This window comes from Pagrus major, chromosome 8, assembly GCF_040436345.1.
Source record: "Pagrus major chromosome 8, Pma_NU_1.0".
Classification (NCBI taxonomy): domain Eukaryota; kingdom Metazoa; phylum Chordata; class Actinopteri; order Spariformes; family Sparidae; genus Pagrus; species Pagrus major.
The window spans coordinates 3,790,640-3,814,917 of NC_133222.1; the positions used below are offsets into that span (position 1 = coordinate 3,790,640).

Below are 24,278 nucleotides of genomic sequence, written 5' to 3' on the forward strand. Positions count from 1 at the left end.
CCTTAATTGAGTTCCTTTGTGTTGTGTTGTGCTGTCACAGTGCATTATACCATATACAATACATCCATTCATAATCTGCATCCAGATGGCTGTCATTAGCCCACAGACACAGGATTTCACCCCACACACATATTAATGTTGCATCTATATATTTGTTAGGTTTCATATGCAAGAACAACATCAAAATAATAAAAGGACATTGGAGAATTTCCCTCACAGTCCATAATGAAATAAAAGTTTAATCATATTGCATCCTGGGAGCAAGATAATATTATCTTGTCTTTTATTTTTCTGTGAGAATTCACCTTTTCATAAACTTGGTTGCAGCAGTGCGCCTGTCACCACCTTGTGTAGCCGGGGTCCAGAGAGGACCACAGGTCTCAGCACTGCCCTGGAAACAGCTTTTCAACACCTCCCAGACTCGTATATCCTTTTCCCTGTCAAACATGCTTGTGTTTCCTGATCTGCTAAATACAAACGTTCCCTTGATCTTTTGGTAAAAATGTGTAGAATGCTGACTTTCTGTTTTTCTGCAATGTAAAGAAAGAAACTCGAGGGAACAGAGAGCCCAAATTAACTTCAAGGTTCTGCTGCAGACGTAACAAAAATCTTATTCAAAATCAATTTGACATTTGATTTGATACAAATTGTTACAAATCCAGCCCTGGAACAAAACCTTGAAGACATGGATGGGAAAGTTTCAGCCAGACATCTCTGTAACAACAGCAAGACAGACGGTGTAGTGGGATTTCATTATTTATGTTCACTTTCAACCTTTTACCTATCTAGGACCACTATTAATTTGATGTGCATTTACAGTCTAACATATTTTTCATGTTGGATTGAATCTGTCTCGTTTAGGTTTTTGAATATAGAGCTAAAGATTTTACATGTAGGTGCTGTTGTGGCAACTGAAAATCAGTCCCTTGTCTGGTGCAGATAAGAGTTGGTCAAAACACAAAGTTTGACGCAATATTTCTTTTCTAGAAGTTTTTTATTTCTTGCAAGCAAGAGTCACACATCAGCAGCACGTAGATGAAGACTGAGCCATACTTCAACCCAAGGTCAACACACTCCAGGATGAGCTCCTTAATTGAGTTCCTTTGTGTTTGCTTTCACGGTGCATTATACCATATACAATACATCCCTTCATTATCTGCATCCAGATGGCTGTCATTAGACAGAACACACGCCAGAAGCCCACAGACACAGGATTTCACCCCACACACATATTAATGTTGCATCTATATATTTGTTAGGTTTCATATGCAAGAACAACATATCGAAATAATAGTAAAGCCCAAGTGAACTTCAAGGTTCTGCTCGAGATGTAACAAAAATCTTATTCAAAATCAATTTGACATTTGATTTGATACAATTTATTACAAATCCAGCCCTGGAACAAAACCTTGAAGACATGGATGGGAAAGTTTTAGCCAGACATCTCTGTAACAACAGCAAGACAGACGGGGAGGATGAGAAATCTGTCAATGAGCAGAGATTGTGAAAAAGTTAGATTACGATAGAAACACAGTGTGGGTGGCTGATATGCACGAATACTAAATATCTACCCCAAAACGGGATCAATTAAAAATCGGTCATAAATAATGCACTATACTTCCTGGAGTTTCTTCCATCTTTTTTCCCCTGTTGAAACAGTTACTACTATTATTATTATTATTATTATTATTATTATTGGGAGTTTTTCCTTACTCAAATCCAGGGTCTAAGGACAGAAGATGCCGTTCACTGTAAAGCCCACTGAGGTAATGTTATTGTGATTTTGGTCGACATAAATACAATAATTTGATTTGAAATCAGAATTATAATTATATCAGATCAGGTGACTGCCACACTGCACCAATAAAGAGTATAAAAACAAAGTTAATATTGAGTCATGTAGATATTATCACTCTGTTTTAGAGTAAGGTTCATATTAACAGTTAACAGATCATTTTAAAAGTTATATTAAAAAATATAAAAGATAATTTTAGATTGATTCATAATATCACTTTATAGTTACTCGTTCAAATTCCAACACAAACTGCGGGGGAACCTTTTTTTGAGCGGAACGAAGATTGTCCCGTGTTCAGGAGGTCGACGGAACTTCTGTCCGCCACTATTTTGCGTTCGTGTGGAAACAATAACAAACCGTCTCGTTTTAAGCCGAATGGACATTTAATAAGTCTTTTATCGTTTATCCGTCAAAGCTGCGATGTTCAGAGGTGTCACATGATTGTCAGCTGCTGCAGGAAACATGGAAATCGGCTCCAAACAGCAGCTACGTGGAGAACTTAACTAGCTAGAAAGCTAGCTAGCAGCGCAGCTAGCTGGTTCTGGTCATGTTCGGGTCGTTAGCGCCACAGAAATATGTTCGTCATGTTAAAATATTCATCGGGTCACTTAAACAGACAAGTAGACAGCGGTGTTTGTCCGCCAGCTGTCGGTCTGATGAGGACATCAGGAGATTTATCTCGGAGAACACAGAGATAGTCGGAGAGCAGAGTCTGACTCCGGAGGTCAAACTGCGGCTCTTCACCCCGAACTGCAGGTTCTGGCGAGAAAGACCAGAACTGTGGCCGTTTGATGACCCGTACTGGGCTATTTATTGGCCGGGAGGACAGGCGCTCTCAAGGTAAAAACCCCTAATGATAAACACCTGCGTTTAATGTCTGGGAGTCGCTGCTGTTCACCTCACCTGGTGCTCTCTGTGTGCAGGTATCTGCTGGACGACCCCGCAGTGTGTCGGGGGAAGACGGTTCTGGACCTGGGAAGCGGCTGTGGAGCCTCAGCCATCGCTGCTAAACTGTGTGGAGCTGCTCATGTTGTTGCGAATGATATTGACACTGGTATGGTAAAACTCTTGCAAGAGTCTGACTGAGTGTCTGTTTACATAATGTACGTGCTTCCAGTGATCTAAGTGTATTTGGGATTATTCCTGTAGGCCTAAAAGCCATTGGTGTAAAAGCAAAATCTAATGTTTGATGTCGTGAAACAAAAAACAGCTACAGAGCGGAAGAATTGGACCAAACATCGATAAAGGACCAAGAAAAATGTAGGATTTACTGTCGTCTTTCTCCAGTTATACGGCACAACTCAGATAATAAGGTGAAAGTTTAATTTCAAAGTCAAGACTCAACTGAGACAAGTGTGTCAAAACTGGCTGAAGCTCTTGAGGGCAAACTTGGGCTTAGAGGAGAGAACATGGGAGTCAGACGGGGGAAGAGATGAAGGGTGCGTTTGATCCCTGCAGTGAGCAGCTCTTTCATGTGGTAGGTGAGCTGCAGGAGGAGACAGGACGGCTGGGTGACCCGGATGGGGGTGGTGGAAGTTTGGCATTTGGTGTGGAGAATCACATTCAGGCTTGAAATTGTCAATAAAGTGACTGAATGGAGGGTACATGCAGATGAAAGCCAGGCTTCAGTGATACTTCTGGTTGCTGCGTCACATCATGGCTTCCTATGTGCACTATAATGTGTGATTCCTCCCGTCATGCCTCAGACCAGGTAGTGCAGTAGAGGGTAAAGTCTTAACTATGTCTGTTTGTGTTACAGTTGCAGCCGTTGCCACCCACATGAACTCGGAGCTGAACGGCCTTGAGCCGCCCGTTTGTCTCACTGACAACATGATTGGTTCACCGGCCGAGGGCTTTGACCTGATCCTCCTGGGTGACATGTTCTACGACGAGGCCCTCGCCACAAGCCTTCACAGCTGGTTGGACCGCTGCATCGAAACCCACGGCACCCAAGTCCTGATCGGAGACCCAGGGAGAGCCCAGTTTGAGGAACACGGCATCCGACGACTGCTGCGTCTGCGGGCTCAGTTTGAGCTGCCCGAGTCTGTCAGAGAGGAGAACTACGGTCTGACCTGCAGCAGCGTTTGGTGCTACCGTCCTGAACTCTGAGGACCGGAGAGGATCCGCCGTGCTTTTATGTTTGAATGTAATTTAATATGAACTCACCTGTGAAAAGGACTGTGTGAGGTGTTTATGTGAGCAGTTTGTAGTTATTTTCTACACTTGGTGCCTTACGATGAAAATGCCTACAACTATCTCCTGGTATGTTTTAATACCCAGGATGCAAATGGGCAGAATGACAAAGCAAAGTCATTACATGTGGATGTTTAATTCCTGTACTACTCTGTGGATTTACATACAGAATTAAACATTTTCTCTTTCTCTTGAATATTTTGTTTAATTTCTGTCCAAAATCCAAAACACGAGTCCTCTAAATAGCTTCATCAGTCGTACCTCAGAGTGATTTATTATTAAAATCTACCCCACTCTGTCCTTACGGGGGTCTCCGGTTCTGTAAGGGTTAGCATCACTTCCCCATTTTGACCCTAACCTCTAAATTCATCCACATAAACACATCAATCACTACCAGAGTGAAGTCATCGATATGTGAATGATGTGATGAGTTTCAGTCATGAACAACACACCACAGGACTTCATCAGTGTCAAATCACAACTTTCATATCACAACTTTAACCTTCAAACACTTTAATCCTAATAAACTTTAAATCATCATCCAGGTTTAAGCCTTTAGCAAAGTTCAAATCTTACCCAGAAGGTCAGATGACCTTTGAGAGAGGAGCCAACAAGAGAACTTCAGTTGGGATGAACAAAATACAAGTTTTACAGCGTTTCTAGGTCTTCAATTCAGGAAACCACAGAAGTAAAAAATTAATCAAAGTTGTCAAGTCAGAGCAAATGGCTCAAGACAGAACATCTTAGCAACTCACGCCACAAGCTTCCTGAGTACATCTCGTTCGTCATGTCTTATAACCGCAGCGCCTGCACAGCGCACAAAATACATAAAAACCACAACAGCTGAAGCTTTCGCTCGCTGAGCTTCAGGCGAGACGCTCTTTCACAACCTCCTCTGTCAGGATGTCGTCACAGCGGTGTGAAACAAAAGATCTTGTCCCCAGTTGACCTGAAGTTATATCACATTTACCTTATTAAAAGTCCAGATTCAGTGTTTAGTTTTTGGTGTTGGTTTTCTTCTGCCACAGTAATCAGATTACTACAAAATTAAATAATATTCCCTTTGGGGCTTCACAGAAATGTTGCTTTCTGTAAATTATTTAGCATCTTATCCGTTGTTTAATAATGAACAAGCTGTGCAACGTAGCTTATTATGCAAGATCTGAACTCTGAGCCCCGAGACATTAGTAACCGTCTCATCTGTTAGCAGAACTGGGACCTCGGGGCCCGCGGAGTCGTCTTCGAGAAAAAAGCAATAATGTAGCGACAAATAGTGCGGCGAGTAATCATCTGAGGAGAAACCACAGTTGTTATGAACAGAATAAGTAGCATTTTCGGAAAATCGTTATGCGTGTGTTCTCACTGTGGCGGGAATATTAAACGTCATTACTTTTTCATGACTTTCCATAAACAGAACTGTTCGTCAGTCCCAGACTGTTGATGAGGCTGTTTAGCTCGGACAACACAAGAGGCATGCAGTCTGGTTTGAGTTCAACAGAGAAACACAAGGTTATTTGTTTTTCATATGCCACTTATGACAAAATGTGACACAAATGGCTGATAGGAGGAAGTGATGTCATTCTATAACCAAAAGGTCAAAGGTCGACTTCACTGGGACGTCACCCTGCTCTGCAAAAACACTTTTCCAGCCATTATTCAATGCTCAGGAACAAAAGGAGGGACATTGTGACCATATTCCACATTGAAATGTGTCTATAAACATCTCCCACTGTGCTCACCCAGGAGGTAGAGTTGCCCTGAGGTCACGCTCTGATGTCTGCACAGTGAAACATTGTTGTGGGGCAGCTGTGGAGATTAGAGCTGCTGCCTCCCAAACAACCAAGGTCACATCCTGTTCCTCCTGCATCTAGACCTTCACTGTATCTCATTCGACAGACACACTGGTGCCATGATAAACCAAACTCTGTGTTGCTACACGTACTGTTGAGCTGCGTCCTCCTCGATCGAGCTTCGTTAAATACTTAAACGTAACGCATCACGACTCCTGGATTTCCTTTCTCAATTATGATTTAACTGTGATAGGTTGCTTCTGCTCGTGTGTGATAATGAATGTTGCGGATGTTTGGGTTGAGATGTCTAGAGTCATTAATCAGCTCTGTGTTTGCGTTAAAGTTTAGCTACAGGATGAGACTCCTTTTACATTTCCATATAAGGACAGAGAGACAGTCCAGTCAAATTTAGGTTGCCAGCCCCAAGGAGTGACATCAGCAGAGTCAGGTAACTTACAGAAGATGAGCTATTCCAGAGGGATCGGAGGCAGATCAACTCCTCTTTCGCCTATTGGATAGACGAACCCTCAATCCACCAAAAGTGACCAATTAGAAGAAGTAGGTAGGTGCGGGCGAAAGGACTTTAAAAAGGCCCGCGCAGGCAGAGAAAGTTAGGTGGTTACTTGTAGATTTCCTAGATCGAAGGTTCGAGAGGATTTCTGGCGGAGCAGAGGCTAAAGCCTTAGACAGGACTTTGCCAGATGTTGGGAACACCGGGTGCGGCCACACTGGTTCGGACGCAGGCTTGAAATCTGTTTCAATAAAGATTGCTCCACCCAGCCTCGCCTCCGCAGATTCTTTTATCGCCGAACTACACGCCGACACCTTTGATGAAGACAGCCCAGAAACAGCAACAGAAATGTCAAACACATTACTTCTGGAAAGACTGAGATTTTACGATGAAGACAGAGGAGATGTGTTTGATAAGATCTGGGACCCTGGACTGAATTTTTATTCAGAGCAAAGACTAAAGTGCTGTGTCTGCTCGTTATTATACTTTTATTTTTTCTTTGAAAAGAAACAAAACCTCTTTGTCTTCAATTGTGTCGTGACTGTGGTTATTGATACTGATACCCTCTGGATGTGCTTGTTGTGTTTTTGTTCCTTTATCTCCTTGTGCTGATGGATTCAGTCATCCACGTCTTACAATCTGTAGCCTCTTTGTGTTGCATCAGAGGGAATTTGACCCCCCTATTTCTGTGTAGTCCAACATGACATAACTGGTTTTACTGGTATTGAGCTTCAGGTGATTGTTGTTGCACCATGTGACTCCGCTCTCTATCAGTCCTCTGCACTGTATGGCATGTTTCTCACTGGAATCAACACATTTCACCGAGAGCTGCACTTATCACCTTTTATTAAACATGGATGTAAACTGTAATTTGACGGTTGGCGGAGGTACACAACCGCGAGGCTTTAATTCTACTTATAATAAATAAATAAACTGATCCCTCTTCTGAAATCAGTAAAGAGCGATACGACCTAGAAAAAACATTCATGACAATGAAGCAAGACTGAAGACTGAAAGAAGTATTAATATGCACGCGTGGTAGTTGGTAGATAACTCCTGGTAGAGCTGAGATTACTCAGATTCAAAGCTGACGTTTGCAATCCATTTACATTTAGGAACGGCAAACTTCATCTGCTGAACGGGCAAGTTTTGCGACAGCAGGTCAATATTTGAGCTCAATCAGAGAGCGTGTGAACAGGGTTTTACTGGAGGAGTGGAAACCCTTCAGCAATTTCACTCCGCTAAGCCTATAAAATGGTTCTGATGAGACGTCCTGCATTATGATGAAGGCGGTTCATACGTGGAGGTGTCCCGTGATACAAAGTGTAAACAGACGGTTCATTAAGTGCTCGAGCGTCCACTTCTTCAGTCTACAACACAGCAGACACGAGAATATCGTCAAAAGGTTTGGTTCTCTAGATAAGAGCAAGTACGGCAGCTCAGACGACAAAACTGCACCCTATAATACCTTCTCAATTTTGTCAGACCGAGAAAATGGATAACCACAAAAACAAATGACTTCACTTGACCCTCAGGACTTCCGTATAAATCAATCTACGCCCTCTCTTTGTATTTCTCTGTGGAGCTCCAACACAGGAAAAACATTATACCAGCTTATATTAATAATAAAATGTTGCACACTCTAAAAGGTAAGTAATTGGACATTATTAACTCAAGCTGATTTAGTTACTGTAGTGACTGAAATCTGTCCCTGTGGTCTGCGGTCTGAGGTGAACTCACATGCATATCACCATGCATGGAGAGAGAGAGAGCAGCGGTCCTCGAATGAGCAATTGGAAAGTACCTGATGGCCCCACTGAAAGAATTAGCACCGTACAAGGAATATTCAGTGTTTAAGACAGAGCTGTTCTTGCCCGGTATGTATACAATAAAGAGTTAATGACATCAGGAGAACACACAGGGCCCACAGAAGGGAGACATTTCACCGGTATGATGTTATTGTAAAAGCTAATAGTGGAAAAACTGTATTGATCGTGGTAAGTGAAGAAGGGTTCAGGGGCGGGGTATATAAACTGAGCGATCAGAAGAGTGATTCAGTTCCTCCCGGGAGAGCTCACTGCATGTATCTGTTATGTGTAATACACAACCTTGACCTGAAGACCAGCTGTTTCATCCTTATTGTCAAGACTCCCACTGTGAGCGTGTTTTATAGTCAAACAGTAAAGATAAGTGTTAATTTGAGACAAGTAGTTATCCACTACATTACTATGAGACCAACCAACTGACTACTTCTGCTCTGATGCCCAGTTTAGATTGGCTCAACTAATTTAAGTGTATTAACTCATCAGAAGTTTATTAGAGTTTAATAGTATCGCTGTTTCCTCACAGCATTAAGTTCCTGGGTTTGATTTTCCTAGTTACGACCCTTTCTGCACCACGTGGCTCCTCCGGCTTCCTCGCACAGTCCAAAGACATGCAGATTAAGTTAACTGGTCGCTCATCCCACTGAGAATCTAAGTGAAAAAATCCTTGTCTACCTTATGTCACACATGCCAACATGCAGGCCTCAGGCTAATAATACATGACCAAAAGATACTGATCTCCAGGCCCCACAGGGGTCACTAATGGAGGTAAAACACAGTAAAGCCCCCCTGAACTCCTGCAGCCATGAGGTTTATAAAAGTGATGATAAGTACAGTGATGGATTTTACAGTATTCATACACACTGAACAGTTTAGGGACATCCGACCAATTAAGAAGTGACACTTTCCTCATGATAAACGGACCTTTCATTGTTAGCTGTAGTTCACTGGAGCTGAGGTCGCTTTAACCAGCTGTCGACCGCCTTCATACAAAGTAACCTACGTAAGTGACGCCATGCGTTCTGTGCTGAAAAATGTGACCAGAAACCATTAATTAAGTCTCAGTTCTTTAATTATTTGGATTTTTACAAATTTACAATTTTTACAAACGTGAATCGTTACATTTTTGTTATATTAATCGTAGATTCAGGAAATTATGTTGGATTGTGGAAACTTCATTTACGGAGGCAGCTGGACTTTTGGAAATACCCACCTCCTCCCATGGTCTCATCCAATCCTTACTCTTCCTCAACTCTGCTGACACGGGGATTTTTTCTTGAAACTCCCCTCCGTCTACCTTTGAATCACAGCTGCACATCGCTGCAGTGTTGTATATTTGGTTACACGATTTCATTCTTAAATCTGTGGTTACATTTCACACTTTATGTTGTCGTATATCCAGTGGCGATGCAGTTGAAGATGTTTGAAGAAAAACTCCGCTGACACGGTCTTAGTTGTATAACAAATTTATTACAATAAGTCCAGTATCGTAATCAAGTAACACGTTACTTGGAGAGCCTCCGGCCGAATAATGAAACTCTGATGAACATATGCAGACAGCTCTTTATATACCCAGCTTGTTTTGGTCACAAACTTAGTTACCATATATGGTTCACATTAAGAGAGGGACAGATAAGAATAGAGGCACCTCTGTTTGCGTGCCCCACCATATGTCTCCTCACCTCTGACCCATGACCTCCATGACTCTGCTGACCTAACATTTGGTATATGTTAGCTTGACCACAGCACCATCATGTCTGCATCCCGGTACCCCTAATCAAATAAAGTCAGGAAGGCCCAAACAGCATAATACGAACCATTTTTATAAATATGCTGCATCTAACAGCAGACACCTCAATGTTATCGATGGGTGCATATTCAATCAAATGGTGCAGAGTGATACATATTTCAACCATCCATCGTGATTTCTTCACACTATAATTACCAGTTATTATTAACCACTAACTACTTTACTGTGGTTACATTCGACTACAGCCTCCGCGTAGCACTTACGATAGATATAGCATGATCTGGATGACTGAGAAGCTTCACCAGCGTATAGAAACTTTTATTTTCTAAGCTTTGGAAAGAAAATGAGAGTTCAAGATTTACAAAAGATTATTAAACGTCTTGTATCCATTCCTGTGCTCTTGTATCAATGGAAAACACTGTCAAAGGGAAAAGGTATACCTTATTGTGCATGTTTTGTACAATACAATCGTCTTTATTAATGTTTGTCAAGCGTCTTTTTAACGTGATGTTTGTCTTGTTATCATGCAAACTACATTTTAGTTAAAGGATTATAACCAATACATTGGTAAAGGTAATAAATGACTAAAGGGCTTCAACTAGAGAAATATGCACATATGAAGTTTATAACTTTGAGTAACGTATTCAATTTGTTTGTCAAATTAAATCCTGGACCGAGCGGGAGCAGTGAGAAGGCGTCTCTACAGGAGTGTGACTGGATGCCTCGAGCAGATAAGCCAGTTGAGTTAAAAGGTGTTTAATCGAGATGTAACTCGTATCCAAAATCAATCAGTAATCAACAGGTATAAAGTTGAGGTATGATCTGCTTTGTCATAACATATTGCAGTGTTGACAGCTGAAACAGGTCACAGTGGACGTGAGCAGAATGTATGTGAATATCTTGTGAAGATCAGCAATCTCTAGTGTCTCCGTCGAGTCCTCGTCCATAGTTTTCTCTTACCTCTGAATTGAGGTTGCTGATGATCCATCGAGTTATAGATTAAAATACATCCTACTGAGTGAAAACTCTATTGGAAGAAGAAACCCCTCCATACAACACACATCAGCAACTGTAGACCGATATCTTTATTGACACAAACAAAACAGTAGAACAAACAGTAAGACACACAGTTGTTCACAAGGACGACGATATCTTTGTCCTGTTCAGTGCGAGGGACGGGTAAGGGCCAGGATGTTTTCCAACCCCACCTTCCCTAATCCCATACATACAAAGCAGCTCACATCAACCTCCTCAGTTATGTACAACAACTCAAAGATATCTTTTGTGACTGTACAAGAATACTGAATGTAGAGTTAAAAAAAGAAGAAGAAAAAAGTCGTAAAAAAATGTGTTTCTTATAAAAATATACATTTGAGATGCAAATATTGCATACGAATATTCTTCATGTAAAAAAGAAATAAAATTATAATACAATATATACCAGAAATATATAGTTTAAAGACTCGTCTGCAAGTAAAGTTTTGGCACATAATATCTGAGGCATGAGGACATTATATCTGACTTGCAGCCATGTAAACAAATGAGCGTTTTGTGTAGAATACATGAACCGTAGTCTGTAGTGGCTGTAGACCGTTATCAACAAATACTTACAAAACTGGCACAACTTCAATTTACTCCTTGAATATACAGTACAAAAGCAGGAAGACGATTTCTGTAAGAATCTTGAAGGGACTTTTTTCAAATGAATTATTTCCCAGAGTTTGGACAGTCTGTGATTTCACTGTTGGCACTAAAAGTTAATTCATCCGTCGATGGCTGCGTCTTTTTCTTGTACTTCTTCTGAAACTCCTGGAAGAGGCTGGAGGTGTTGGGGACTGAAGGCGACAGTAGAGGACAATACTTCTTCTCGGGATTTGGATACCATGTACCTACGGTGCAATCAAAATCATACCGATTAGGAAAAACTGTACTCGCTGCCTACATGATGATAAAGAAATTAAAAAATTAAGAAAAATGTATACATGATTTAATTGTATTTCTTACCCATTGGCCTCCCGACAGTCTTATTGGGGTTCTTGTCTTTGTCTTCATCAAGGGCAGGTTTACCTGAGAGGAGGGGGGAAAAAAAGGAGGCTTAGCTGAAATGTTACACTGAAAAAAAGACATTTCCAGTGAGGTGTCTGCTGTTAGATGCAGCATATTAATACAAGTTTTTGTATTAGGAAAATATATTGGCATGTTAGTTGCTGTTGGGGCCTTCCTGACCTGGAGATGATTTGGTCAGGGGTACCAGGTTGATGACATTGTGAACAGGTTGAACCTGCTGATTGGCTTGTTCAGCTTGATTGCTGACACGGGATGGTCAGAGGTGAAGAGGCGCCTCTCTTCTTATCTCTCTTCTTATCTGTCCCTTTCTTTTGATGTGAACAATATGCGGTCAAGGTAACAGATATCAAATGTTAGCTCAACAGAGTCATGGAGGTCCTGGGTCAGAGGTGAAGAGGCCTCTCTTCTTATCTGTCCCTCTTTGATGTGAACCCTATGTGGTAACTAAGTTTTTGACCAAAACAAGCTCGGTATATAAGGAGCTGTCTGCATATTTTCGTCAGAGTTTCATTATTCGGCTGGAGACTCTCCAAGTAACGTGTTACTTGTTTGCGATACTGGACTTATTTGTAATAAATCTGTTACACAACTAAGACAGTGTCGGCGGAGCTTTTCTTCTTTTTCTTTTTTTTGAATTCTTCTTGAACAAGCAAGGGGAACATAACATCAACAACCTAACTCAATCGGTAATCTATCGCTTCATGCAGGTTAGGGTTGGACAAAATTAGAGACAAAACTAAGATTTTTGTACTGCGTCCGTAATGCACAGTACGTCATTTCTGTCCCTAAGGGTCTCAGTCAAGTCAAAACAAAAGACGTAGGCAGCATGGGATCGTGGGAGTTGTTGTCTTCATTGTTAAACACCACGGCTGATGAAAATCTATCCGCGTGATTCAAGCAGAAATGTTCACAGACGTGATCATGTTTTAAAGATTTATTCACTTCATGTTTACTCTCGTTTGCCAACCTTTCTGGGTTTGAACATTGTTGGAAACATTTGGGATAATGCAAGAACACAACTCAACAATATATGCTACAAAAGGTCTAGTTGTTGATGTGGAGAATATGTCTTTAAGAGATTAACTGTAGAAAATGCAGAGACTGCAGCTTATAAGTTTGAAAGAGTTTATTTACAGAGAAAAGAAAATTGTATGGGAGTTCCTCTTATTCAGAAGAAAAACAGGTTATGTGATCATAGGTAGATACTCATTCTGCTTACGGCACAAATACAATGGGAGGAGGTCGTAAGCTCATGGTGTGAATGTTGCATGACCCCCAAACAAACAGTCAATGCAAGCAAGGGCAAAAAACCCTGCAGTAATATGCCAGGAAAATTCCCTTACAATCCCCAAAAGCTTTTTCCAAGTCAATAATGGGCGATCATGGTTATGCTTGCATTGGCCATGTTATGCTATATACAATATGTACTTGATGTAGGTTGTCTGAAACATGTTATAAATGTAATGTAAGCATGGCAAAACCAATCAAAATCAGCAGTTGTCTGGTGTGCAGTTGTGTGTAATCATTATTAAATCTCAGTATTATGACTTACTTGGAACAGAGTCATCGGTTTCCTTTCTGTCGATGGATCCATCTTTGAAGTTGAAGGTGTTGGGTAACACGCTGAATCTCAGGACGTTGTTCTCCTGGAGAGGCCTGCCGGCTTGGCTTTCATTTTCAGTGTTACGTCCCTCTCGATCAGCAGGCTGTTTGAGTGTGACCACGTACTTCCTCATCGTCTCCTCTCCGTGTTTGAGTCTGGCAGGGAGAGACCTCCTCCTCTTCTTCAGACTCAAGCAGCGGTTAGTACCATGGTTCGGATTCAAGATCCTCGTTTCAGAAGAAACCGGCGGCCTCTCTGTGGTGGTGGGGCCAATCGCTTTAGCTTTCTTGATACCAAACCCAGATGAAGAGGCATAAGTACACTTCCATGTTTTCAGTTTGTTTTGGCGCCTCATTTTAGTTGGTGGTAGACTTCTTCTCCATTTTTCGTGAATCCTCCATTTGACGGACTGTTCCCCTCCTGTCGGGACAGTATCACTAAACTTTCTCTTCAAGGGACTGAGCTTCACAGAGATAAATTCTGGAGGCCTTGGTGGTCCATCAGGCACAGCCCCTGGAGATGAATTATATCTCTTTCTGCCCCCAATCAAAACAGACTTGTCTTGTGGTGCTGAGCCAAACAGTACCAATTGTACAGCTCTATGTTTTGAAGCTAAAGGCTCACTATCGGTCACATCAATCGAAACCTCCTTAAAAGTTGAAGGCTCTGAAGGCTCTGAATCCAAATCACCAGGGGGTTCGCATTTGTTCGATTTCTTAAGGCATGGGAAAGGTCTATCATGACTGCGTTGTCTCTTAAGCTTTCTTTCAGCATTTTCAAGTGTACCGCTGAAAGTTGTTTGCATTGCCGCCGTCACACTAATTTGAGTTTGTTCTTCTTCTGTTTCCAATGTTGACACTCCCACATCTGTAGATGTCAGCTGAGCCTGTCCACAATCCTCTTCAAGGTCTGATACCCGGCTAGAAATCTCACTTTCGCTGCCGGGGGGATTGTCAATGTCTTTGTCACTACTGGCTGAAGTACATGACTGAGTACTTTCTTGTATATGATCCACTCCAGGGTCCAACTGTATTACAGTGTCACTGCTGGAGAGATCTCCATCTTTGTTTTCACTTAAAACTATAATGTTTTCAGCAAAGGCAAGGGCTTGACTGAGTTTATTGCATGGCTCAGACCGACTATATGTGATCATTTGACTCTTGATGTTCTCCTGGCCCTCGGCTTGACTCTCTCCTTCCATGTCGAATTTGCTGTCAGACCAGTTCGCACAAATGTCACCTTCCTTTTGTACCTCCATCTCTCCCTCATCGTGGGTTTTTTCAGCACAATCTTTAAGACTCTGCTCATTTATGCAATTGCATCCACTCAAAAGTGGGTTTGACCCCATAATTTTTTCCAACCACTTTGAAAGGCAGCAAACCTGTTCTATTGGACAACTGGACGTGTTCTTCGGTTCTGAGCCATTCAATGTGACATCTATAGCTTCCAGTGGTTCACCCTCCACAGAGCTATTCATGACACTCTCTGGCTGACTGTCTGTGTCCATACTTTGTGGCATCATGCTTTGTGCTTGCTCAAAGATAAGTTTGGCCTGTTCTGGAGGCAATACTTGGATTTCGATTGAGTAAAATGGGTCACTGGAATCATCACATTTTGTTTCATCAGGGGAGTCTGCTTGTGTTGAAGCGGCGCCGGGAGTGGAGGCTCGCTTTTCTTCACCCGAGTCAACTGGTTCAAGCTCCGTTTGAGACGAGACCTTGTCAGGCACCTCACTTGCAATTTCCGCAGGAATGCTTTTGACGGTCTCTACCTGATCTGGCTGGCTGTGACTCTCAGGCAGGTAAAAATGATGCTTCAGAGACCACGGGAAGCCAAACTCTTTATCAATGTCATCTAGCTGCTCGCTGACATTCAACCATGAGGATTTGTAAGGTGGTCCTGAATAAACTTCATCATCTTTGAGGACATGGTATCCTATGAGTGTCTTCTTATAGCCCTGCTTTACTTGTGACAGTATGACAGAATCTGCTGTTACATGTTTGCTGAGGAATCCTGTGGTATTCGAGAGTAGGCTCTTGTACCAGCCTGTCCTGAGCCTACATGCCAAGTTTCTAATGCTACCATCCCAATACAGGTCTAATAATTGTGTTCCAGTATTTAACACTGTGTTTTTACTGAGCTCCATCTGAGTTTTTTCATGATCAAGTATCAACTTAGATAATGCATCAATTGTCCATGGCTTTGCAGGGACTGAAGAAAGCAAAACAGCAAAATTGTCCTCATGGTTCACTGTCACTTCAGAGGCGACTGATTGTTGGGCTGTTATTGCAACACACTGGTCTTCTTGCATGCCAGCAGCTGGTTCAGATCCTGTGTCATCTGCACATAACTGTTTTTGTGAGTCCTGATGCCCAACTGAATCTGAAGGTGATATATGATTTGGGTTTCCGGGGTAAGGATAAGTTCCTTCTCTCATATACAATTCCTTTTTGTTTTTTGCCACAGCTGGCGAGGTACATAATTTCTTAGGGTTACTTAAAGATTCAGCTGATGCGTTGTGCTCAGCCGATTGATTGATCATGTTAGAAAAGGTTTGCTGGCAGCTTTCCTGTGACAACGGTTGCACAACCGCAACAGCTCTTGTGCATGTGCGACCGGGAGATGAGTGAATGGAGCCGTCATTTGCCGTGACTGATGAGAGCTTTCCAAGAATTTCTAAGATTTCGTTTGGTGCAGATGATTCTCCCTGCTTTCTCTTTCCTGTAAGTCTCTCAGGCAAATTCAGTAATTGAGATGTATTATGTAATGATCCAACAAGATTCCCCTTTGAGACCATGTTACTTTCAGCAAAAAATGCATTGGCTGCCTTACCTCCATTTGTCAGCCTGACCTCTCCACAGCCACCTGATGTTGCTGTGACGTAGACATTTGGTACAGAGCTTTGTTGTGGTGCATTCACGCTGTGCTGCATTCTTGACATAACACTGTTAGACAAAGACAGTCCAGAATTTGAGTTATAACTGTTAGTGTTAGCGACAGTCTGTGTCACAGGTTGCATTTTTGGATTGGACTTCTGTGTGCACGACATGCGTAACTCATCCGCTATTCTTGCGATTATCTGGCGCGTGCGCATTTGATCTTGTGTAGCAGCAGCAGGATTTAAGGGAATCTCATTTGTTTTTGACAAGAAACGCTGACTCTCATAGTTCATGTTGATATGGCTTGAGTTGACATGAGTTTGGTACTGTTGAGTTTTCTGACTCACACTGGAAACCTGCTCAATTGAGGATGGGTTTGCAGTAATTCTGTAGTTTCCGACAGAGTGAGAGACAGACTGATTATAAGGTGGTGGGGGGATGGAAGAAGAGAATCCATGCTGAGCGAGATTTTGTCTGTGATTCTGGTTATGAGCAGTCTGCCTGTTGGTGCAAACCATCTGTTCATGTTGAAGCGCCTGTTGGTTCCACAGTGCTGACATGTCTTGCTGAGGGTACGTAGTATTTGATTTCATCATGTTTTGTGGAATCTGGCTCATTGAACTGACAAATCCAGTGTTAGAATGAAAACCTTGCTGAGCGGCAACCTGAAGTCCATTAGTGACAAGAGGGTTTCCACTTTGCGCATTTGTAAATGAGTCTTGTAGATTGCCCGGTATCACTGCCACATAATAATTGTTAGTCGCCCCTCCTGCTGGCAGCTGAGAAGAAACTGCCTGATGAGGAACTCCTGAGTTCTGCCAGTCTGAAGTCTGTCTTCCAGAGTAAGCTCCATCACGAAAGGTGGATTGAGCACTTTGTGGTGGTCGGAGATCTGTGCTTGAGGAGTTGTTTGCTGTCCCAGCTTGCTGAATCCACATTGTGGGTGAGGTTAGCGGAGAAGCACCTTGTTGGGATTGAGAGGGTGGTCCGACCTGTTGGTACTGTCCATTCCTCCATGCAAAGGACTGCATTTTTGTCCTCCGTTACGCCTTGTAGTAGGTCAAAGAGGTACCTTTCCTGAAAGAGGAATTTAAAAAAATAAAGCGTCATAAAACAAAAAATGTATGCAGTGACAACATGTTTAGTGCATGCAGAAGAACCTGGATCCTGCTCCAACACAAAATGCTTCTTCAGAGTCTATCAGAGTCATAGAAAATGCTCAAGAAATCCACTGGAGTTGTGCAGAGTCTGTTGCAAAAGAGTTTATTGCGTTCTCTCAGACAGCAACCTCAAGAAACTCAAGCAGATTCAGGGACCAAACTGAAGTGGACTTCTCATGGCTCCTCGTTACCTAGAGATCTCGACTAGTCACCACCTATTTTCTGAAAACACTCCTACTGAGATGTCTTTCTATTGGTGTATTTTCTATCCTGGGGTTTCAGGGGCGTGAGATCAGGTCTGCGCATGGTCTGAACTGAACGTGAGTACCCAGCTCCTGTGAGTTCAGAATTTATTGTGGGGTTTATTTGTTACTTAACTTTCCATAAGGGTCATCCTTGAGACTTGGTAGGTCCCATTTCATAACCCAGAGGTCATAGTTCTCTGTGTAAGACATAAATGGGAGTCATCCTATTCACTACACCTTTAAATGATGATAAGAGCAAAATGTGGGCACGCCATGCTTAGTGTGCTTTGGACCTAATCCATACAAGCAGCATGTGTGACAAAACATGGCCAGTCATAACACAAAAATTGCAACCTGTTGCCAGGTTGTAAGTGTGAATATTTTGAATCAACAATGGCAAATACTTGATCCCTGTCCACTTCCGTTCTAAGTGAGCGAAGAACACAAGAACATCAACAAACTATTGACTTTAAACTATTGATGCATCTGGTTGCACATACACACTCGCAGCTCCAGCTAGGTCTAAGGGTATTTGGCAAACACCCTGCATAAGTTGCTCACAGTTGTATCTTATATTTGCCTATTTCTCTTGATATTCCCCTTTACTGATTTTACACATTTAAACTATTAAATCATTATGTTTTACCAGTGTATGGGTTATAATTGTTGGGAGTGATAACGGCCGATTAATCGGCTATCGGCTTTTTCCTGCTCCAAACTATCGTTATTATATCGGCCTTTAAAAATCCACTATCGGTCTAAGACAAACCTCACATTACAAAGATCCTGATAAACATGTGGTACACTTTTTCCCAGCATCACAATCCGTACAACTCAGGATCTAACAACACAAAACATTTCCCTTGAATTTCAAAGTGCAGAGTGTCAGCCAGGTGCAGGAACCACAGCTCACTGCACAGGTCACATGGCTTTTTTTTTTTAAATCAGCAGTAGATGAAAGGCCGTACAAGAGTTTATCCACAGTTCAACTCTAACAAACATGTTTCCGAGTGTTAGTTAACTGTCGATGGCCCAGGCACTTAATAGGTTATCAAACGTAATGAGCGGCATGCTAACGCAATATTGGCCAGGAGTGGAGAGACCAAAAACAGTGGTGTGGTAAACATGTTTTATTATTGAGGAAGAAAGTCTGTGATCCATCACTGAAGATTAAATGACCATCTGGAGAGGGATTACTGACACATTTTCACACCAGTTTCATTATTTAACCATTTCAAGTGGGAATTCTGCTGTTTCATATCCCAACAGTGAACAAGTATTGAATGACGGTACGTTGGGACTACTATTTCATTTGTATTTTCTCACATGGTGTGAGTTGACTTTTACTGGATATTAATTTACTCACCCACACAGCGGGCATGAAGGAGTATAGGAAATACATGGAGAGACAGTTGGTCCGATGATTATTGTCAGAGGGGATTTTTAACCTCTTTTTGTCCTGTGAGACTCAAGTGTTAACTTAAATTGTTGTCAGAGAAACATTAAGGGCTGCACTGTCAAAGCTGTACAATTTTACATATAGAAATATTTCAGTCATTGTCTAGCTCGGGCAAATTATAGTAAACAGTCTTTTCAGACAGATTATTCATTAAAAAAAATGAACTAACCCTCTTAAAAAGGAAGAGCAGGAAAGGCATGTTGCTGATAGTGATCAATACCCTGTGCTTATTTTACATACAACACATTCAACGCTAAACCCCTCCTGAAGAAATACATTAATGGAAAGCCCATAAAATGCACATTACCGCTTGGTCTGGAAGTGTCAGTCAAGACATTGCCGTCAAAATCATAAAACTGTCAAACACGCCGTCATGTTCAATAAACCCAAAACAATACTTAACCACAACTGTAGCATTACCACAAGACCGCGTATGATTCACTCCAACCACCTCAACATCCGCCCCATGACACACATGTGCGTCATACATCAACCCTCTTTCAAAACACAAATACACTGAATGGGCTTCACAAACCCCCTTTAGGATGAACACCATAAATAAGTTCCTTATGTTAACTCTCACACACACATTATGTACAATACAATACATCTACTCAAACCTTGCAACCACATGTTTGTCATAAGAATTCATGTCTGAAGCCAACAGACACAAGATTTCACTTCACATATATACTGATGTTGCATCTACAATCCTTAGGTTTCATATGGAGGAATAACATATCAAAATAATGAGGGACATTAGAGAATTTCCATCACAGGACTATTAAGGATGTTTTATTATTATTACTGGACACAGTGTTGGAGGTGGAGCCCTGTTCATTCCTATGAAAGCTGCTCAGTGGTGTTTTGAAGCTAAAAAAGCTCAACTTCCCGACTATGAAAACAACTGGATTGCTGACCAAGCCGGCTAATTACTGGTTTAGCGCTCAGCTAACTTAAAGGGGATAAAATAATGTAATTGTGTGGCTCTTCTTGACTTTTTAAATGTTATCGGACCGAATGGCTCAAATTATGACAGTGAAACGAGTGATTTCGCAGAGGTTATGACGCTCAGATAAATTATCCACCGTTTTACAGATGCTTCTTTCACAATGGGTCTGTTGTTGTTTTCTGTTCAGTCACAACTGTTTCTGGCGCATTCGTGACGTGAAACATGACGTCAGTGACGTACAACACTTCAGATAAAAATCACAGACGGCTGCCTTGCCTGTGGGAAGTGGGAATGGGGTCAATAGGCGATTTTTGGCAGGTTGACCCGTGTTTAAAAACCCTGTGTAGACCCGCTGATTTTGGTGGGAAAGCGGTATAATGCTGCAGACCTAACCTGGTCCAGACCAGGTCATGCTCAGAGTTTCTACTTGAAATAAGCCTTTCACTAATCAAGCTCCTTTTGGAAATAACATCTATAATCAAAAGTCATAAGTGATACATATTCTCAGCAGAGGAAATATGTTAAGCAAATTTAAGCTGAGGGAAAACGCAAGGTGAACAGATCTAGTAGTCTGTGAGCAAACACTTTTCACACGTGCTTTCAAAATGAACTCAGAGCAATAAGTCAGCATCGCTCAGAGGTCAGGGCCCTCTGAAGCAACCACCTCCCCAATGGGTGGAAAATTCACCCTGTGTGCAGAGGCTGAATCCTTCCTACAGCTACCCAGGAATCAATGCTTCATTTTATTTTCATATTTTTATATTTTCAAGGTTATAAATATGCTTGAATTTGACTATATTCCTTACAAAATACTGAATTTATAACAAAATCTTGTGTTTAATATTTTAATACTAACAAAAAATCCCGTCAGCATATTTGTTAGTCGTCTCCTGGCGTCAAAATAAGCAAGCGTTAAATAACCATGATCAAAACATACAATCACAATTAATATTATAAAACAGGTATGGCAGCTCTCATTAGTGAAGAATTCCCATAATCCAAAGCAGCAAAGGTCTCCAGGAATCCCAGAGGAAGTGTGACCACAAATTGGACCGAGGCCCCATCAGAGGCGAAATGAATCAGAAAGACATCGGAGTCCTCTTTCAAATTAACTGACAACATGAACACAAAAAGGACCGAGTCCCTTTGTCTGTCGGTCCACTTTTTGGTTCCAATAAAGAGGACTGAGCTTGGATCCTTTAAGCAGGAGTATATGTGAAAGGTGGAAAATCAGACCCAAGTAGACTTAAAATGCTGAAATATGAAATCACTTCCTTGAGATTGGACAATGCATTATTCAAAGAGGTGATATGATGCTTTTTGGGTTTTTGCCCAAAGTCCCCCCACAGAAAACACAGCTCCTGCACTGCCTAGTTTGGAGTCGAGCCTTTACGTCCTCAAATTATGTGAGTCACTATGTAACAGGCATTATATAAATATATATATATATTTCTATATATGTTATAAAATGTACATGGTCGGGCTGCACGATATGGTCAAAAAGTGATATTGCGATTATTCTGACAGATATTGCCATTGTGATGTGTATTCATGATTATTATGGCTGATTATATTTTACATCACAATGATTTTCATTGAGAAACTAGTAAAATCATGATGATGTGGTTTTTCTCCCGGTCTCTGCAAAACAAACATGTTTTATCACATCTGGAGAACAAGCTTTGCAGCCCAGAGCATCTCTGCAGCACGACAACATTTTATTAAAACACTGTTTTGTGACACATTTGTGCAGCTCTAGTTCAGGTACTGTCCCAAGTTTGTTTAATTAGCTTGCATGAAACTCGAACTAGCTGTGTAACCAATCGCAGCTGTTTGAAAATGAAAACAAACCACTAATCCACGAAGGGACGATTAATTGTGCAGCCCTAATATACAATTGTACCACAGCCATGGTTTCCAAAACGGGGCGTTCAAGTGCATCATACAAAACCTCTTTAAAATCATTTCCAATAGACAAAAGACGCCTCATTCCCAACCCTAGTTATGCTGCCAACCCGTGGGAAAAACTGAATGGCGATTCAACGTGGGGGTCCCGGCATACCTTAAAGGCCCCCTGCTATGTTTGGGGTCAACCTCATTGTCCACTTAAAGCGAGAAAAGTTACGCGTAATGAATTGTTCATGGCTCTGAGGATGCTTCAGGGTTGTTTTCATTGTCAAAGAGCTGTGACTCATCTCGGTTACACTTTGTTTTTTGCTAGTTTTGAGTTTTATGCAGGCTAATAAAAAGTAGAAAGTAAGCTGTAGACAATAACTGAGCTAGGGCTGCACAATTCATCACATGATAATCTGCAATTATTTTATGATGTGTCACAAAACAGTGTTTTAATGCGACGCTCTGGTCCACAAACTTGTTCTCCAGACGTGATAAAAACACGTTTGTTTTGGCAGAGACCTGGAGAAATACCACATCAACATGACTGTACTAGTTGTTCAATGGCAATGACTAAAAATTGAATCATCCTTAATAAGTAATCGTGAATTACATCGCAATTATCTGTCAGAAATAATCGCAACATCACTTTTTTTTTTTGCTAAACTGAACACATAACATTTAAAAAAGGCTCAGGTAAGTTGAGAAAACGCTTCATAGAGTGAAAACTGTGGAAATAAAGCAGTTAAAATAAATCACTTTAACTTTAACAGAGGCTGTTGAGCCTGTGCGCACCGCACCGCACCGCAAACCCCCCGCACAGCAATCAGTTCAACCGCAGGCTAAAGAAAGTTAGCTTACTTTGGAAAATTAACGGTTCTCGTATCCGGAAGTGGGCGAACAACACAACGCGCAGCTCCTCTTTCTTTTCCGGCGCGAATACATCCGTGTGAGCTCGGTTCCGACCCGCTGTGACCGGGATAATCCCACTTCTGTCGGGGTGTAATAACCGAGAAGCGACACCGTCCGACATCCAGCCTCGCCCCGCACTCTCTGCGGGTTCAGCGCCGCCCGCAGCTTCTTCTTCTTCTTCTTCTTCTTCTTCTTCTTCTTCTTCTTCGGTGGTGCCGTGACGTCACCTGCAGCAGGAGGAGCAGGAGGGTTTTACTGCTGCAACGCAACAAGTCAAAGTCCTGCGTTTAAAAACATGTCGTGCACCAAAAAAAAAAAAAGTATGCAGCAGTTTCTTCTCCTTCTTCTTCTGTTCCTTGTGCTGCTTGGTACTTTCCAGCTCTCTGTGGAGGTTCTGGTTCTGGGGAGTCCACTGCATTCCTCAGCTGCTGACCTCATCCACCAGGCACGCTTCATGTGCTGATCGCTCTCATATGGAGGAGTTGTGCAGGATGCAATGAGAGGAGGGGGTTTATTTTTGTCAGCGTTGAAATACAATTAATCAGTAACAATCTCTTCAAAGTCCGAATTCTGACAATTAAGATTAAGATTGGCTTTATTTATCCAGATGCAACAGTACAGGACAGAGAATCAGAAAAATATGCAATGCAATGATCTGCGGTAGCGCTCCTTCTTGCACAGTGGGTGTCATAGCCTCACCCACCGCCTTTAGTCCAGTGGACGGTCCAGAACAGAGCCGCCCTCCTGACCCGTTTGTTTAGTCCCGTCCTGTCCCTGTCCGTGCTGCTACCTGCATAAAGGAGCGCTGATGCCGCCACAGTGTCATAAAATGTTGGAAGTAATGTCCTCTGCACCCCAAAGGACCTCAGCCTCCTCTGCAGATGGAGGCGACTGGAGGTCGTACGTTCATACTGAGCAGAACTTGAAAGTGTTACAGCTTTCCCACCAAAATTAGCGGGTCTACAAAGTTTTTTTTAAATGTGGGTCAACCCACCAAAAATCTGTGTTGACCCCATTCCCACTTCCCGCAGGAAGGGCAGCCTGTCTGTGATTTTTGTCTGAAGCGTTACGTTATGGATGTTGAAAAATCACTTGGGATTTAGCGTGTTCACCAGCCGAGCCGAGGTGATATAACCTGTGTCTTCTGCAGAGTCAGTTGACCCGGGTGTAAAAGCAGCTTACATATTCCCATTGCACACAAAAGCCTGATCGTAGCGGGTTCAAGTGGGACTTTTGACCAGTGGAA

At 42.0% G+C, this 24,278-nt stretch overlaps 2 protein-coding genes across 3 annotated transcripts; one reads left to right on the forward strand and one right to left on the reverse strand.

Moving 5' to 3' along the window:
* The first annotated feature begins 2,140 nt into the window (after positions 1-2,140).
* On the forward strand, positions 2,141-4,184 carry etfbkmt (electron transfer flavoprotein subunit beta lysine methyltransferase). The gene is made up of 3 exons (XM_073472070.1): positions 2,141-2,635; positions 2,719-2,849; positions 3,555-4,184. Exons 1-3 carry the CDS (start codon positions 2,343-2,345, stop codon positions 3,902-3,904), a joined length of 774 nt encoding a protein of 257 aa, XP_073328171.1. The 5' UTR covers positions 2,141-2,342; the 3' UTR covers positions 3,905-4,184.
* A 6,745-nt stretch (positions 4,185-10,929) lies between these two features.
* Positions 10,930-23,273, reverse strand: LOC141000837 (uncharacterized). Of its 2 annotated transcripts, XM_073471714.1 has the most exons (4): positions 22,982-23,273; positions 13,482-17,488; positions 11,867-11,929; positions 10,930-11,751 (listed from the first exon to the last, which is right to left on the reverse strand). In XM_073471714.1, exons 2-4 carry the CDS (start codon positions 17,440-17,442, stop codon positions 11,570-11,572), a joined length of 4,206 nt encoding a protein of 1,401 aa, XP_073327815.1. In that variant the 5' UTR covers positions 17,443-17,488; positions 22,982-23,273; the 3' UTR covers positions 10,930-11,569. The 2 variants fall into 2 exon arrangements, with proteins under 2 accessions (XP_073327815.1, XP_073327816.1); XM_073471715.1 differs by lacking the exon at positions 13,482-17,488 and having other exon boundaries at positions 22,982-23,272.
* Positions 23,274-24,278: the final 1,005 nt, after the last annotated feature.

Bases quoted from the DNA above. Each gene is read 5' to 3' on its own strand.
- etfbkmt (XM_073472070.1), top strand. From the start codon at position 2,343: ATGTTCGGGTCGTTAGCGCCACAGAAATATGTTCGTCATGTTAAAATA. The intron at 2,636-2,718 runs GTAAAAACCCCT...CTCTGTGTGCAG, and splicing joins GGAGGACAGGCGCTCTCAAG to GTATCTGCTGGACGACCCCG. The intron at 2,850-3,554 runs GTATGGTAAAAC...TTTGTGTTACAG, and splicing joins TGCGAATGATATTGACACTG to TTGCAGCCGTTGCCACCCAC.
- LOC141000837 (XM_073471714.1), bottom strand. From the start codon at position 17,442: ATGCAGTCCTTTGCATGGAGGAATGGACAGTACCAACAGGTCGGACCA. The intron at 11,930-13,481 runs GTAAGTCATAAT...CCCTCCTCTCAG, and splicing joins AACCGATGACTCTGTTCCAA to GTAAACCTGCCCTTGATGAA. The intron at 11,752-11,866 runs GTAAGAAATACA...ATTGCACCGTAG, and splicing joins GACTGTCGGGAGGCCAATGG to GTACATGGTATCCAAATCCC.